Source organism: Lipophrys pholis (genome assembly GCF_963383615.2).
Source record: "Lipophrys pholis genome assembly, chromosome: 16".
Lineage (NCBI taxonomy): Eukaryota > Metazoa > Chordata > Actinopteri > Blenniiformes > Blenniidae > Lipophrys > Lipophrys pholis.
Genome location: NC_137634.1, coordinates 6,514,061 through 6,531,868, shown reverse-complemented (window position 1 = coordinate 6,531,868; position 17,808 = coordinate 6,514,061). Strand labels below are relative to the sequence as shown.

General features: G+C 41.9%; 1 protein-coding gene across 1 annotated transcript in view; it reads right to left on the bottom strand.

Annotated features, from left to right (window-relative positions):
• Window positions 1-11,250: 11,250 nt before the first annotated feature.
• Window positions 11,251-17,808, bottom strand: part of slc8a4a (solute carrier family 8 member 4a) — a gene marked incomplete at both ends in the record, with an annotated part of 34,491 nt that continues 27,933 nt past the window's right edge. The window contains one exon of the mRNA XM_080482718.1: window positions 11,251-11,630. Coding sequence (XP_080338844.1) covers window positions 11,251-11,630 — 380 coding nt within the window. The remainder of the gene's footprint in view (window positions 11,631-17,808) is intronic.

The following is a 17,808-nucleotide window of genomic DNA, read 5'->3' as shown; positions in this document are numbered from 1 at the left end:
TTCAAAAGACTCCGACAGCGACAGATTAAATCATCAAAAAGTTGGGCTTACCTTTGAGATGCTGCTTTTGTGGGATTCGTAGAAATTATGGAGATGCACAATTCAATTTTATTAATACAGCCATTTCATGGCACTTTAGAGAAAAACAACAACAAAAAAAAGATATTCCACATGAACAAGTGCCAGTAGAAAGGAACGACTCCCTCTTATTAAAGTTTAAAAATTGTTTTACTAACATCCGTGTGTTGAAAATTTCCATTTCCAATTATCTACATCTATAATTAAATCTGACTCAGAATATATAACCTAACAAGGGGTCAGCAGCCTTTCTAAGGTGGGGTGATACTTTGAATTTCTTAAAATCGGCGTTCGTGAAGCGTCACATGGTAACGTCATGTAAACACCATTTACATGAACTCAGATCAGATCAGGAGGCTACAACACCTCCTCAAATCCCATCTTCACTTTAATTAGGTACAGTCAATCTAATCAGATAAACGTGTTTATATGACGCCTTTTTAAACAAATTAGCATTTAATCAGATTACTCAGTCCTTGTAACTGCAGCTAATGGGTTGTGCCATAGTCACCAGCAAATACAAAAACCTTCCCAACACACACACTTGGCCACGTCTGAGCGTCTTTCAAAGAGTTCCTGTTACTCACAACACACAGGATCCTATTTCAAAACACTGCTTTTAGTCAGTTATTTATACCAAACTGCTCTGAGAGAACTGTGACGGGGTGCATTAGATATCTAAAAAGCTTTATGGTCAAGACAACCATGTTTAGGCTGAGGTCAATAATTATAAAGATCTATAGACCATCAGCTTCATTCTTAAGAATCCCTATATTAATCTTGGGGATTTGTCTTGTATAAACTCTACTATAAAGGTATAAACTCTTTAGCTATGATAGCTATGATAAAAACTAAATTATATTTGAAAGATTGAGAGAAAGTTCTTTTTGTTCTTCTGGAAAATAATGAGTGGAAGAAATAAATATCACAATAGATTGTCTGTTTATTTATATGTGTGCAAATCTACTAAGATATGGGTTATGGAAGTGTGTGCTTGGTTACGTTTGAAACCGGCAATTAAAAATATAGATTATCCCATTACAAAAATGTCGATTTCTTTAATCAGTAGAAATTGTAGAAAGACGATATCTATGAATTGCATTACCAAGTACTGCTTTCAGTCACTTTAACACTCATTGCACTGGATTATAGAGGGAATATCAAAAAGAAGAGTTGCACCTCATGTGAAACTCTATAATTTAAGTGTCTATAATTTAAGCCGGAAAAAAAACAAGCATTGATCCTGTTTGTGTTACCTGAGAATAGCTGGTGTTGCTTATTTTATATATATATATATATATATATATATATATTTTTTTTTTATATTTTTTTTAAAGACGGTTATTATGGATGCAGCAGGTTGCTCATCATTGTCATTGGCTGATCTGAGAAGGTCTTCTCCAAAAGAGACGTCTGGATCAAGTATCGCTCTAAAACTAAAGGCGTATCAGAGAAGCTGGATGGTTCCTCTCATCTTTAGTCCAAAGGAGACAACATCCATACTTTTGGGAAAGAAAAAAAATGGCGATTTTTCATATATTTGAGCACAGAAAAGGTTTCAATTCTCCCTCAGATCATTTTAAATTAGATTTATCCCAGAGAAGGCAGCGCAGTTTATTGATTATGGTGAAATTTTGCTTTCTTCTTTGCCGTCTTCACGGACAATGGTTTCTGGAAGTGTCCCTGAGCCCAAGCAGTGATATTCAGTCGAGAACCAGACCTGTTTTTAATTTGCAGCAACCCATCTGAGGAAAGGTCAGAGGCAGTCATTCCTGACATTTGTCTTTTTTTGTCTCTTTTGAACAAACATTTCTCCCGATTCTCTGATTGTTGATGGCCTCACATAATACTGACGGAGGGATCGTCAGTCTCTGAAATGCTCATTTTGAACTCACCTTTGGCCCAACAACCTAAAGTTGTAATGTTTTTGAGATAAGTTCAAAATGAGGTAATGTCTTCAATGAAATGGTAAAATGTCTCAGTTTAAACATCTGACATGTTGTTTATATTCGAATGAGAATAATATATTTGTCCATGAGAGTTGTAACTTACGTAAATTTTTTATTTTGTTTTAAACACAGTTATCAAGTGGGGGTGGTCTACTGGATAAAAAGCTTGTGATTTGTTGTAAATAAGAAAATAAAACATGCTCGCTTAATCACTTTAGTCACGCTCTCCCTCTCTCTCTCTCTCTCTCTCTCTCAGTTAAGATATTCAGAATGATGCTCCAACACCATTAGCCGTGTCAGTGTGATATTTCTGGCAAAGCGGTGTTTGTTTGCTCGAACACAAAAAGCCGCATTTCCCTCCTCACATGTGGCGGATGTCACGCTGACCAGGAAATGTTCTTCTCATTGTGGGAAATCAAGATGTAGAACGGAGCCACCAGTTCCAGACTAATTTTAGCAGTGAAAGAGGTTTTTAGTTGTCATGGCTGCTGAGGAAGGCTGAAAGCAGAGACCATAATCTCCTCTTGGAGTTACGCTGTCATAATGGAATAAACAAACCGAGCTCTTTTCCATTTCGCATGTGTTGGTTTTCATCATGGTTTTGCATTCAATCATCAGTTAGACCCGAAATGTGTCCTAACTATAACCGAGAAAGTTACTAAAGTACATGAGTACATGACTACTTAAAACGTGGTCAGTTATAAACCAGTTAGTTATTGAAAATAAAAAAAGCACTTCTGACTGATTTGTCCTGAAAACAACGTCTCATACATTCTATTCATGATGTGAAATTAAATTGGAAAAAAATGTCTTTTTATATAATTCCATCAGAATTCTCATTTAACAAACTATATTATACATTCTTATTACTTTATTGTGTTGAGATCCTTTCACCTGCTTTTCTTTTCAATTCCACTAAAAGTTATTGTATTTAAGCAAAAAAAAAAAGAATTGTCATCACAGTGAGTATTTATGGTATTTAACCAAATGGAATATTATCGTTATCATCACTATAATCTGATTTCTTCGGCCAGTAATATTTGCACCGTGGCTTTAAAGCTCCCGATCACTGTGATTATATAAGAAGACATTGAATACATGCAGGATTTTGTCCGTCCAGAACCACGAGACCTCCCTCTCTAATTCTGTAAATTTATATAGGTTTGTTCAAAGTGAATAAAGTGGCAGCCACACTTTATTTTGATATGTTTGTGTCCATCGCTTGTTTCAACTGTGGCATCAGATTGTCTCGTTAACGTGAGCACTGAAAGTAATCAGATTGACGTGCAGATTTCTAAACACCAAGATTCAGTCAGTGGATCAATCCCATAATGCTTTGCACGATGACGTTGACTGTTTGTGACATGTACACGTAATCCAGCTTCACCTGTAAAAACATCAGCGCTCATTATGTGGATTTGTTAGCCGGACGAATCAAGCTTGCTGTGTTTTGTTTTGTTCTTTTCAACTGTAATTTAATCTTGAGGATTAAAATTAGTGTCTGAACAATCTAGTCTCACTCCACATTGTCCACCGCTAAAAAAAAAACCCCATAGTCTTTTCACGAAATTGCACAAAAAATAAATAAAAATAATCACCCAAAATGTAACATGGTTTTATCTGCCTATTCTTTTCTGCGGGCAGACTTCAGGTCATGTGACTGGCGAGTTACTCCCGACAGGAAGACAAAACATGGCCGACATCCCTTCTAGTTTCGGTGGAAGTTGCTGTATCTTAAGATAGATTGTGGCTTTAGCTTTGTTTTGATAGCTTAGCGACAAATGTGCACTTTATTTTTTATAGTATCCATTCAGTTCATGTATATGATCCCTACTTCTTTTGTTTCGATTCATTCCTCAACAGACCTAGGTGGGGTTTTTTTTTGGTGTGTGTGGTTGCTATGGTGTTGCTATGGATGCTATTAACGGAAAGAAGTTGATGTTGTGTCACGGCTCTTAAAACTACAGTGCAAGACAGTCCTTTTCAAATGGATCCTATAAAATGTGTTTACACGAAGCATTTTATTCCTGATTATTCTTTTATTCCCTCTATGTGTGTCCATATAAACAATCTAGTCCCATGTTTTCAACTAAAAACCTGCAGACGCACTCTCGGGAGGACAGATACAGCTTTTGGTAGTCACGAGGATAACACCTCTTCCTTAAAGAAACAGACTTGAGTGTTTGCGTGTTTTCCAGACGACTAGGTTTGCATCACCTCAACAGTAACATTAACTACAACAAGGCAGTCCAAAATAAGTAAATAAATAAATAAATAGATTCTCCACAAAGAGAAAAATCACTGCGCCGGCATCGCTCTCCTCAGCAGTGTCTCTTTAAACTCAACTCCTCCACAGCTGTGACTGTAATGTGTAAAGTCTCTCAAATGTTCCAATTAACAGCAAGAGCAAGACAATAGTTCACGTCCCAGCGGATGAATTGGGGACTTCCCTCCACCTGCTGCATGTGGCACTTTAACGATGAGTCAATCCCATAATTGGGTGAATTATCACATTTGACACCTGAACTGTAAATTAGATGATGCGAGTCTCTCAGTGTCTATTCTGGGATTGTCAAATATCCCTCCCACCACATGATACATTGAAATTAAATGCCATTGGGGGGGGGTTTCCAGTTTCACTTCCTGTGAGCCTGTTGAAATGGAGAAACAGACTCCGTGTTGACGGAAAAATGTCAGCGAAAGAGGAAAAAGTGACTTCATCGGCCTCATGTGAGACCTCCTGAATAATAAACTGCTCAGGTAAAACCAGGACAAACCACAAACCAAATACTCACATGAAGACTGATTGAAAATATGCCTGTACATGACAAATAGCATTGCCGTCACCCGTATAAGCCAAAGCATAGATGAAATGCATTTTATAAATTCTGCAACACATATGAACATACTGCTTTTGGGGGAGCTAATAGTAACTGTACTGAAGCTGTACTAACAAAGTCCGTTTATAAGTTTGCAGAGTTCTCTTTGGGAAATTTGACTTTCCCCCACTTGTGAATACAGTGCAATATCGTAGATGAGTCTAATAAAACACAAGGGAGCTGACAAGTCAAAGAAACAACAAGAAAAAAAAAATTATATGTCACTATCTTTAAAGATTTGTCAACGTTTTGATGGATTATTTCATTTTGTCTTTATTTTTGTTTTGTCAACATCTAAATGCATTTAAGTTTAGGCCTCTTTAAGTTTCGCTGAACTATCTTGGCTCCACTCACATGTAATAAAATCAACCCGCCACTACTTCAGAGGGTCATAGATATGAATGATTTTTATTAATGCTGCATTATTCAAAAGTTTCAAAGCAGTTCACTTCAGAATAAAACATGAGTCACCATTATGCACATTAGTTGTTTTTCTTTACTGTGAGCACTTATTTAAAAACAACTTGTTTTGGTGTGTTTTACTGCACCGGCTGGCAAAGTGACCTGCAACTTTATTGTCACACTACAATTACTACGTGTGGTTTTCGAGCGCATACAATTCAACTACATCCTATACTAGATGTTAAAAACATAGTATTTTAAGATGTTGGTAAACAAAGCTTTTGACTTTTCTGTAAAACGTTTTACACCCTTTTTTTTATTTATTTTTTTACCTCAGATGAACCTAAGCTCACTTATCCACAACTCAGAGTTCATATTGTCAAAATACTTTCAAGAGAGCAAATTAAAGGGTTTTAGGGTATTTTGGGCAAGAATGTAAGATCATTTGACAATAAATGTACTACTTTAAAATTACGAGGTAATAGCTTCTTGATGCATTATGAATTATCAGCAGTAGCTGCACATTAAGCTTATCTGATCAAAATGCATGCCTTTGGCTGTCTCAATTTTAAAATAGTTTCCCAACGTTTAAGGAAAAATTGTGAACAAAACTGGAAAATCACAAACAGCGAAGCAATAAAGCCAGAACAGTAGTGTGTACAGTTGTAACTATTTGTGGCTCACCAGCATTAGCATCTCCTTTCACACAACACAAAGGTATTGATTCATTGTCAATTCCACGTTGTTTATTTGTGCCAATCAATCTTTAAACGCGGGGTAGAAGATTGTAAATCTATCAAATGTATCCCATTGATAATGCTAAAGAAGTATGGGATGAAGTTTCACACATATATATATATATATATATATATGTGCGTGTGTATATAAAATCATTGCGCTCCATTGGATTCAATCATCTCCGGTGGATAAAAACTGCCCCGGTGCACTTTTCTATGAAACTCTCACCCGCATGCATCTGCATGTTAAGTCTGAGGCTCGTTTCCTGTAAAGTACCGCAAAATGGTAGAGCTGGGAATTATGGAAGACAGAATAATCCAGTATTCACCAGCTCTAATTCCACAACATACTTTTGTTCACAGGACATTAATTTATATATTGTTTTACCACAAAAAAAAAGAAAGTACTTTACATGTTGAGACTGATTTGGTTTTGCAATGTTTCACTTGTCGGGTGTTTAAGTTTTCACACAGACTAATGCAGAAGTGATAAATATCTGTCCCAGTCTGCAGGTCTTCATCATGTACGGCACAGCAGGGTCTGTTTTATAGTCCACGATCAAAGAGTCGACAGCACGTGGAAACTATAAAAACTGAAAGAAACTTTTCCGTTTATCAAGCAGAGCATGAAAGAATCTCAACAAGACAAATAATATTTTAGCTACAGCAGGGGTTATATTTCCCCAATAATGGGTTTGCAATCAGCACTTTTTATGTGCAATAAAAAAGAAGAAGATAATTAGTAAAGCACAGTAAAAACGACAACAGTGAACGTAATGGAATTCAAGGCATTTATAGAACAATAACTTTTATTTCAAATGATTTTGTTGCTTGTCATGTTGCTGATTATATTGTGGTGAAAATTAAACCTTGCACTTTTAAAACCAAATAACCCAGAGCTCAGAGGTCCTGCTTCCCAGTGGTAGCAGCCTGGTGTGTGTGATCTCTCTCTCTCTCTCTCTCTCTCTCTCTCTCTCTCTCTCTCTCTCTCTCTCTCTCTCTCTCTCTCTCTCTCTCTCTCTCTCTCTCTCTATTGTTTGTGTGTGTGTGTGTGTATCCAGAACTATTTACGATGGTCATGGTGAACATGCACTGTCACAGTGGAGAAGTTGTGTTTTCACCCGTTTCACAAAGTTCCACAGTGGAAGCAGTTTTTAAAAAGTTGTGTTTTCAATGGCGCTGAACACCATTATCGTGTAAACGGACTCCCAAAATGCAACGTAAGTTTTCTGTTTTCACTTGAATACATTGTGTAAACGGGGCCTCGGAGCCACCGTTTAACTCTGTAAGACCACCCGGTTAAAAATCACTTTACATGCAAACTCCTCACAGAGTCTTCTTATCGTTAAAGGCTGCTTCAATACCGCTTTATCCCACTGAGGTGATGCTGGAGGCGATCTGAGCTAATAAGTGAAGGCAGGATACCAACAGTCACCAATTAACCTCGACTACTCTTATTGGGACTGTGGAGACAAAAGTTACACCTGCAAAACAAGCAAAGTTCCACATAAAAAGGCCCCAAGTTGTGAAGCAAGAGAGCGAAACCTCTCAAAAAGAAACCTTCTATTTACTGGAATACAGTTTTGAAGGAGGCTCATGTATAACTCATTGCCTATATAACCTGTAGAATACATCAAGTCTATTATAACACAGTTTTCAGTTGTTGGAGAGTGACTAATTGCATTTTCTCAAGTACTTTTGAAGTTAAGTACAAACTTGTGATTATTATCCTTCACTTTAGTTGTTCAATACACTTCTCTACATTTAATTTGAAGCTTTATTTGCCTTAAAGATTAATATTATGAATAAAGTAACATCATTTGAAAGCCGAATACATCCAAGCAGAGGCTTCAGACCTTTGTGGCTTCTGACGCCTGCCATGTTTTAAACGCCCGTGAGCTTCGACAGCTCTGCCAAAACAAACTGCTTGGTTTTATTTCAATATTCTATTAGTAAAATATTCCCAAAATTAAAAGTGTTTAAAGTATCGGACATTTGTTTCTGTCTTCTGTCATTACTAATTTCTCCACCCGGTGTCTCTGCACATCAAACAGCTTTTAAAGGAGTTAAAACCTCCAGAAGTTACAGCAGAAGCTACTGTGACACTCTTTTTGTTCGTGATTTACTGAATTTCATTTCAAGACAAAATCCCGACCTTTAGTGTGAACTTCATGAACTTCACGGCCTTCACTGAGGATGAGGAGGCGACAGCACTGCCTCGTCTTTAATTACAAGGCCACATTGAATAAACTTAAATCACTGCAGCGCCAGTATTTTATGTCTTTCAACAAACTGTAATAAAAGACTGTTAATCTAAACCTGGACCTGAATGTTGGGGGTTTTTTTTTGTTTGTTTGTTTTAAGTGTATTTAATGATTTATTTCTGCCTGAGCTTTTATATTGTTCTGGTGTCTCTTGGCCGGATCACCTGTATCAAGAGACTTCTTGGCAAAATGAAGGTTAAATTATAAAAAAGCTTTAATAAAACAGTGACTCTACTGCTATTTGTTGTTAGAAACAGTAATTAATCTATTTAATCATGTCTCCACCAGCACAACTACTTTAACTTACACACAAGTTTTACTGAGGAACCTTACATGTCTTCGAGAACTATTACTTGCAGGTACTTGTACTAATGTAAACCTTTCTAATTCTCTTTCTAGATTAAGTTCAGACATGGTGCTTATAACAAGATCATGAAACAGTTTGTAATGTTAGCGAGAAAGTCTATTGATTAATCGTTTGTTTGTATTTTTTGTATTAATTGTTTGTAACTTCACGCATCAATAACGACAGTCACATCGTAAAAATGTGTCTATAGATTCACGTTGGCTATAAAACAATAAACAAATCATTGGTTAAATATCTAAACAGCTTTGCAGAATCCCTTAAATGATTGTCTCTCCTTTGCTACCATCGGAGGCTTCAATGTTGTCTAGCGGTCACCTCACACTGACACTATCCTCGGTTTGGTGGCTTTTGAAGTATTTTATTATTTTTTTAAACAAGCTTTTGATGATCATTGGTGAGCGTAAAACAGCCTGTAGATAGTCTGTCTCTGTGCTCGTCCTGTGCAGGGTGAATCCTGCCTTCACCCAGAGTCATGACTCAGCACCCTGTGACCTTTAATTGGCTAAAGAGATATATAAGATGTTGGGATGTTAATAAATGAACTTAGTTTTACTTAAAGGCACTTTGATGCATAATCGGAAAGTGGGAAATTTTCATCTCCGATGGGGGGAAAATACTGCTTAATGCTGTCAAAGTCAAAATGTCCCATGAAGAGGGAGAGATGGAGTCGTAGCATTTCTCCATAATGAAACCACTGGACCTCATTAAGTTTGCTGACTCTTTAAAAAAAAAAGAAAAAAAAAAGCTGTAGCTTTTCAGAATTTGCGTGGAAAGTAAATACTACTGATCTTATACTATTTTTCACACCAATTATCATTACTGACTTTTCAGTTGACCTATAAACGCCTCCAACCTGGAAGTGGGGCTTTTAAAGTGGCGGTTTTATGACCCATAAGCTGCATTAACTCTCCATAAATAGGTTTAACGCTGCACGGTTTTATACACTTTATGATGTTATCGGTGCTTCAGCTTTCGTCTAATGTCCGTGTTGTTTTGACTGTAGCTGCAGTGATGTTTGAGGGTCACGGTTGGGGTTTTTTTTTTTGTGTGTGTGTGTGTGTCGTTGTGCAGACATAAAGGCGTCTCACGGCGTCATAAATCAACATTTATTTCCACTTTTATACATTAAACGTGCATATCAATAAAACTAAAATTGTTCATATAAATACCTCTACCATAATACTGTTACAATAAATATGGCTCTACACGATTCTAGGTTTTAAAAAAAAAAAAAAAAAGAAGGAAAAAACAAAACCTCCATAATCAACTGCTGTGCGACACAAGGAGACACTCCGAAGAAGTGCTGTGCATGTCTTCTCTTCCGGCACATTTTCACATCAAATGGTGGACTTGTTGGGTGATTGTGCCGCGACACAGAAACCCCTCTTCACGTTCTCATTCGAAAAGTGTTACTTCGCTCTCGGCTGTGCTTTTTCTGAATGTGATGTTGTTGAGCAATGTTCACAGTGTCGGCATGACAGATAGGAATACTGGTGTGTTTATTCATTTCCGACTCCAACTATTCACTTCATTGTTGCTTTGTGTGAGTATATATATATATATATATAATCCGTATTAGCCATGAAGAACCCTGTACTGTTTGTAGAAAGCACGAGGAGACAGTGTCATATGTTTCATTTGTGCAGGAGAGAAGAGGAGCACACACTCATTAATCTCTCTTTTTCCCACAATCACACACGCATACACACAAAATCATAAATGTGCTTGAAAAATTTGTACAGTTAAAATCGGGCACTCGGCTCCAAGTTGAATAAAAAAAAAAAAGAGGAATATTTAGACTTGGCTATGTCTTTGTGTAAAAGGGCTCCGGCCCGGCCTGTGAGGAGAGTATGATACAGCTGTGATTCACATGTACAGGACCACAACAACACGTCAACGGCCATGTCATAGTATCACACACAGCACTTTTTAAATAGGTCACCAAGAGAGTGTTAATCTGATAACGTGCAAAAATAAACACACCTAGTCTTTCACAAAACTCCCACGCACAATGTTCATCTTTACATGATATACAATGAGTAATTAATGTATAGATTGAGTAATAAATATCATCACACGAATATGTTCCACCTGTCTCTTCAGTCGGTCTAATCGTGTCCCGTGCACCGCCTTTAGTCTTCCTCTCGGTGTCGTTCAGTAAAATGAAAGAAATCTTTTTGAACTCTCGTTCTGCCCTTGTGCTTCTTTTAACACCGAAAAACTCAAATAATTGTCCGCACAAGGAGAGGACATGACGGCAGCTGTGTGTCGAGGGACAAAAGTGTGAATGCAGTTTCGCAAACGATTAAAGAAATGTCAAATATTACAAAAAAAAAAAGAGAGAGAGAAAGAAAGTGAAGTGGCTAAAGCTATCCTTCACAGCATAGTGGGTGGTAGCAAAGTTTCAAAGTCCAAAGATTCAAAGTCATTCAGATATTGTGCGGTATCAATAAGAACTAATGATACAAATAGTTAGAAACCTCAGTGAAAATAGACAAAAACAGAGAGAAACCACTTTCAGTAGACTGTAAAAACAAGGAGAGGAGTCATGTTAGTGCATTTTGCCCCTGCGGCTCAGAAGCCCGGTACGTGGCAGTACGCCTCCAGAGACGACAGCAGGATGTAGAGGAACCAGACCGACAGGAAGAAGAAGAAGGTGAGGAGCTTGGCTGTCCGTGGGCCCCCGAGCTCACCGTTCGACACGCTGGGACGCCGGCGGTAGAGCAGCATCATCACGCACACCACCGCCATGATGGTGAAGAGGGTGACGGAGAAGGCCAGGGAGCCGGGGTTCACCTTGAACGGCTTGTTCTTGGTGTGCCAGTAAACGGACGCAATGGTCCACGCCACCCCGATGCCAAGGAAAACATTGACCGCGTTGCTGCCCGTCACGTTCCCGATGGAGGCGTCGGCGTATTGATCCTGGATGGCGGCCACCTTACTGGCAAATGTGTCTACAGAAGGAGGAAAGATAAATTTGTTCACATTAATGACTGCTACAGGTCGGCTAAGTGCACCGACTCTGTCGGGGGTTTAATGTTGTTACGGCAACCATCAGGGAAAGTTGGAACAAACATTAGAGGTACTTAACGAGGTGCGTTTAGGAACAAACAGCACAAGGATCCATATTTCACTTCCACCAGAATAAGTCAGGTTTGGGAACGTCAAGCTTATATTCAGTGAAGTAGATTGAAATCTCATTCTTTATACAAAACCCTGCAATCGTTCATGGTTTAAGTAGATTTTACGACAAGCAATTACTTCAGTCAAAATCTGATCCGATTGATTCTGATCAGTCTCCTAAAAATGAAGCTCCTCTGCAGGTTTGGAATGTAACTCTGCTACAGACAAACGTGTACGCCGTCGTGTTTTCTGAGGTGAGGCAGACGGTAAGCTTTGTCCTTTGAAGGTCGAGCCGCATGCTGCTACAGTGGAAACACGCTGGCGTACACGTTGTTAACTGGCGGTTGCTTGCTTGTTTGCCAAAAAAACCCGCAGAGAATCTACTAATGAGCAAATTGTCATTTAACCCTTTGTTTGTGGGGATTAAAGGAAAATAAATGAAATGGTAATGGGTGCGTTTGAAAATGTTGTGCTTGGTTAAAGAGGGGCTAATTGATTTCCATGAAGTCATTCTGCTATGCTACCTGCATTATATTATAACAGGAAAAAATGACAGTAGAAAGACGCTTATACACTTTTTTTTGCCTTTTGTTTTTTTACGTGATGTTGGAGCCAAAATCCTTTGTTCACTCACCCTCATGAGGAAGGGGGGGGGGGGCGAGGAGGGGGGTGAGCCACGTTTCTTTGAGAACAAAGAAACCATGTGCTCAACCCTGGAAAATTCGCCATTGATCACATGACCCCCCCCTGGGGGGCCCCCGGGTCCCCCCTCCTCTAGCTGCGGCACTGCAGCTCGACGGCAGGGGGACCCAAAATCCCGTCATCACCGGGTCACCGGCCCGGTGACGCGCAAGCCAACCCCGCGTGGATTGGCTGAACCACGGCCAACGCCGCGGGGAGCCCGGAAGACATCATAACGGTATAAATTCAGGCCCGGGAAGAGATCCAGCCTCTTCCAAAACGAAATCGCGTCAACCCAGACGCACCTTTTCGTAAGGAGACAAAGCGCCTCGTGTTAACGCACCTGGACCGGGCCTGAATTTTCTTCACCTCGCTGGACGAGCTCAAGAAAAGCGGGAATTCCCTTTATTTTTGGTTTCCCCTTCTTTTTTTTCTTCCCTTTTTTTGTTTGCATCATCCGGACCCCGAGCGCGCGCTGCAACCGCACGCTCGTCTGCAGACCGACCTGAGCATCGCTTCTTCACTCCCCCCCTCATCGCAAGAAGCTGCTGATCGCCCCTCGGATCACACTACGGGTTTCCCCTCCGTAGTCCACGTCAGGTCTCTATTTTCTGGGACGCCAGAGAACCGCCCGCGGCCACAAATCGACGGATTTCACCTGGCCACGGAAGCACGTTTCCCCCTCGTCCAACCAAGTAAGGCTTAGAGTCTGGGCAGGAATTAGAATAACGTGATATTATTATTGCTGTGTGTTTATTGTTGGTACTTGTAACTTTGGGACGCCGATCCCTGTTTCTGAGTACTTTTGTGTCTACGCGTGGACGGCCATCCACGCGAATCATCGCACGCACGCGCGAGCCTCCTCATCCTCAGCTCACGCTTCTGCTCCCAGAGTCCATATCTGCCTGAACAGCCGTTTTTGGACTCTGTACGTGTAAGCTGAGGCGGTCGCGTCAGTGTACACAGTCAGACACCCCCTCCTCTCTCCTCTCTCTCTCTCCTCTTCTCCTCTGTTTCCCTGTTCACTAACCAGCGCACGGTACGGCCGCCGCTGCATCCAAGCGCCTCCTTTCAGTGCGTCCCTGGGACCGTGTGTAGTTCACTGCGGCTCGGATTTCTCGGCCACAAGGAATCCGGCGCGCTCCCGACGGCTACGGCCCGTGCGGAGCTCAGTGACGTCACGCTATCCCAGGCAGAGCACGCCGAGCGCCTCTGGTGACCGGGTGGGTAATCACATCGATTTCCTCGCCGGGTCGCCGAGCCGTTTGGCGCCCTCTGGTAGTCGCGTGGGTAATTGCAACCGCTCGTACCGCCATCTGGTGGTTGCATTAAGTCATCACAACTGCCCCGCGCGCCGACGCGCACCTAGTGGCCAGATCGGGTGATTACACCGGACCGCCGACGTCTACCTCCCTCTGGTGGACGTTCGTGGTCATTACCCTCTCACCAAGTCACGCCCCTTTCGCTCCACAAACCCGCACACACACACACACACATCGCTCCCCACACTCGAACACACACACACCCACTCACACACATCGCTCCCCCACACTCGAACACACACACACACACACACACACACTTTATTAGCTGGCTTTGTTTTGTATTGTGTTGTTTTATGAGATCTTGCTTGATGTTTATTGATTAGATGTGATTCATAGATTGATGATTTAGGAATAGACGTTTGTTAATAAACACTTAATAGTTGAATTGAACGATTCTTGGTGGTTTTTGTGTGCTTTTCAGCGACAACTGCTGGTTGTAACAGTCAGTGCTCGGATTTACAGCCTTCCTTTCCTGCTTCAGTTAAATTGCGATTATCATTTCAATCAGAAATAATAATTTAAACATTTTAATTGAACTTTCTTTTTTAAGACTGATGTTTCGTTTAAGACCCTAACTTCAGCTGGTGCCCCGACTTTGATTAAGTAACGGTAATATTCAATTGATTAATAGTTTGAATGGTTTAAATCAATTTCAATGATTTTAACGCTTTGGGTAATTTAACACACCTAGGAGGCGTTGGCGAATGAATGCAGGTTTTCCACGGGAATAACCCGCATTGCTTTTAAATAATTTTAAGTGTTTCATCGCATTTTCTGTGGTTAATTACCCGCACTATTATTGATTGATCTGTTACCCAGTTAACCTAATCACAACTTGAATTGTCTCTAAGCTATTGTTCATTTATTTTTGTTGCAGATAGATAATTTGTATGCTTTATTAATTAATAAATTAGTCAATTTATTCAATTAATACTCAAGAGTGCTTTTAATCATTTTTAAGTGGTTTTCGTGCATCTCAGCATCCAATTATCCAGTATTATTAATTCATAAAGCGCAAGTTTATCCAATTAATAATCCTAACTGCATTTAATTCAATTTCAATGGTTTAGCTCATTCAAATAACTCATTGTATTTAATTAGTAAACCCCGACTTTACTTAATTAATTCCAACTCCTCCTTGATTACTCCCGATTGTTATTAGATAAATAACCAAACTTGTTTGATTAACAATCCATTCTAAATTACTTGCAGATCACCTTCGGTGGTCCACTCCACCGAAGTAATTCAGCCTCCCCTCAGTTATTGACTTACAAATCGCAGGTTTGTTTCATTGATAACTTGAATCATAGGTTGCTCTCCGTAATTTAATCATCACTCGTAATCAAGTACCGTTGTTCATTGATAGGTCAATAGCCATTTGTGACGCCTTCGCAGCTTGAGCTTTTCCCCGGTTACTCCAGCGAGTCGCCTCCTGTGGGTCCACAGGCGCTTCGGTAGGTCACGCCACTGACCCGCAGTTGTCAACAAAGGAGTGACCCGTCACGCCTGTTGACCGGTCGTGCCACTGGTGGACCGCCTTCGCGATTGGACCCCGTGGAGGTTCCTCCCGTCAGGCGACCCTTTTTAGCTCAAAGCTGTTGGCCGATAACTGACTATTTACTCCAATCAACCTTTATAGCTTTGCATAACTTACACTTGGTACATTACCTTAGTAATCTATTACTCCAGTAATCCATTACTTTGGTGGCCTACCGCTAGTGATCAGTAATTGTCAACCCGTAAATAACAATTTACTTCTGTTTGGCGATTCGTTTATATGTAAATTACCTCTGACAGGGTAGAACCTTCCGGTAGCCTACCACTAGGGTAATTTGCATATTCTGATCACACGCTGACCCCAACATAATGGTGCCCCGTGTGAGGGTGTTGTAAACCAGCATTGTTACGAATAACTGCACAAAATAATCCTGAATCGTTCACTTAAGGTGTAGCCGTTAACTTTATTCTCCCAGAATTGGTTTTCAAGATACACTTTTTCAGCACTGTCGAACAAAGTCACTTGTGGTGTGAAATCAGTTGTGAAGTGGTTAGTGCCTTGCTTTCCCTGCATTCTACGCATGATTAACACGCTGTGTTAAGATTTCTGACTACGATTAATAGACACTAACAATATTGCTCGCCAAGGTGTTAGACGCATCTGACTAACTTGGATAGGGTGCAGCTCGAGCAATTAACGAAACCGAGAGGTTTGTAAGACACAGGTACAGCCGTTACCTGTGCAGTAGCAAAGCTAATTTGCCGTTAACCACAGCTAACGTTGTTGACTTCGGGCGTAAATCTCAACCACTCAATGGAGGGTAAGAGTTCCCGGGCACAGGGAGCCGAGGCTCCGCCGGTGCTAACTGAGCCGGCCATACGAGACGGGGTGTCCCACCTCGTCCGTCTCTCCTTGGAGGAGAAAGCAAATCTCGAACGCTACAGCGTTGAGATTTGCGAAGAAAAGATCCGAGAGCTGGTAAGTTTTGTCAACAACCCAGGGGACAAGCCGGCACGTACAGTGCCGGACGTCCTGGGCCAGATCAGCCTGCTCTACCAGCGTAGAGCAGAGCTACAGTCAAAGGAGGCGGAGGAGCGTACGGATCGGCTGCGTCTGGACAACCAGAGGCTATCCAAGGACAACGCTAGCCTCCGACAGGAGCTGGACGCCTCCAAGGACGAGGATCAGCCTTCAGAGCCCGAGAAGCAACGGGCTCTGCCTCCTCATAAGGAGACGAAGGTCGATGAGTGCACACTAGAGAGTGAGCCTCAGATCCAGGAGTTAAAGGAAAACCTAGAAGAAGCTCAGTCGCTAATCGCGATGGGCATGGAGAGGGAAGAAAATCTCCGACACCAGCTTTACACTGCCACCCTAGGTGCGCAACGTGACCCTAATTGGGGTCGTCGTAATCTGGCTTCGCCAGAGAGGTCTGGCACTATCGACTCCTCATGCGCCACAACGCAGAGGTATGACGCCTCATATAGCTTAGATGGTGATTCTTTTCAGCCCACGCGCAGCCGCAGCACGGTGCGCTTCGACGACTCCGCCACTCCTTCCCATCTGCAGCCCCCACGCGACGCTAGCAGTCGGGAGCAGGGGTCCAGGAGGGTGCCTCTACACCCCAGTAGACCTCCCTTGTATGGCCCTAGCGGCCCCGACCCGCGTCAGACAGCAGTCCACGGGGAACTGTCGTCAGAGGACTCTGACGGCCCCAGTCCCGTGAGGGGGTGGGATGTCCGGACCCGCCAGCTCGAATCCCTCGCAAAGGACATCGAACGCTTTGACCCGAGCAACAAGGACGCGAGTATCGAGGACTACCTCCGTGAGGTTGAACGCTGCCTCCTCGACATCGCACGTCCTTCCATGCGGGAGAAGCTAAAGCTTCTCTGGAAAACAACGTCCAGAACAGTCCATGTTTTCATGGAATCCCTGCCGCCAGACACCCGAGACCGGTACTCCACCCTCTGCCAGGCTCTCCGGGAAGAGTATTCATTGTACAATGACCCTGCTTCGGCAACGTTTGGTGCATTCGCGATCACCCAACGGAAGTCTGAACCTCCAAAGGAGTATTACAGGCGCCTACGTGTGGCCTACTTCCAAGGCCGCAATGCACCGGGGTTGGAGGAAGATCACGCCTTCAAGTCTCTGTTTGTCAACAACCTCCACGACAGTGGGAGGTTCGATGTGGCTCTATTTTGCAGGACCGCCAAACCCACCATGAAGGAACTGCGCCAGCACGCGCAGATGGTGTGGGAATTGCGTCAATGCCCGGGTAAGAAGCCTGACATTGACCAGAGGGTCCTGGAAATGGAGCCAAGGGAAAACACGGATTTGAGGCTTGAGGGCGATGAGTTGCCGACACCCAGAACGAATGCTGGAGGAGGGTCTGGTACACCCTCTCCGTCTGAGCAGAAAGGCGCACAACCAAATCAAAAGGGGGGACAACAGAGCCAGAAGGGTATTCCACCGAATCAAAAGGGTGGAAAATGGGCCAGGTCAGAACAA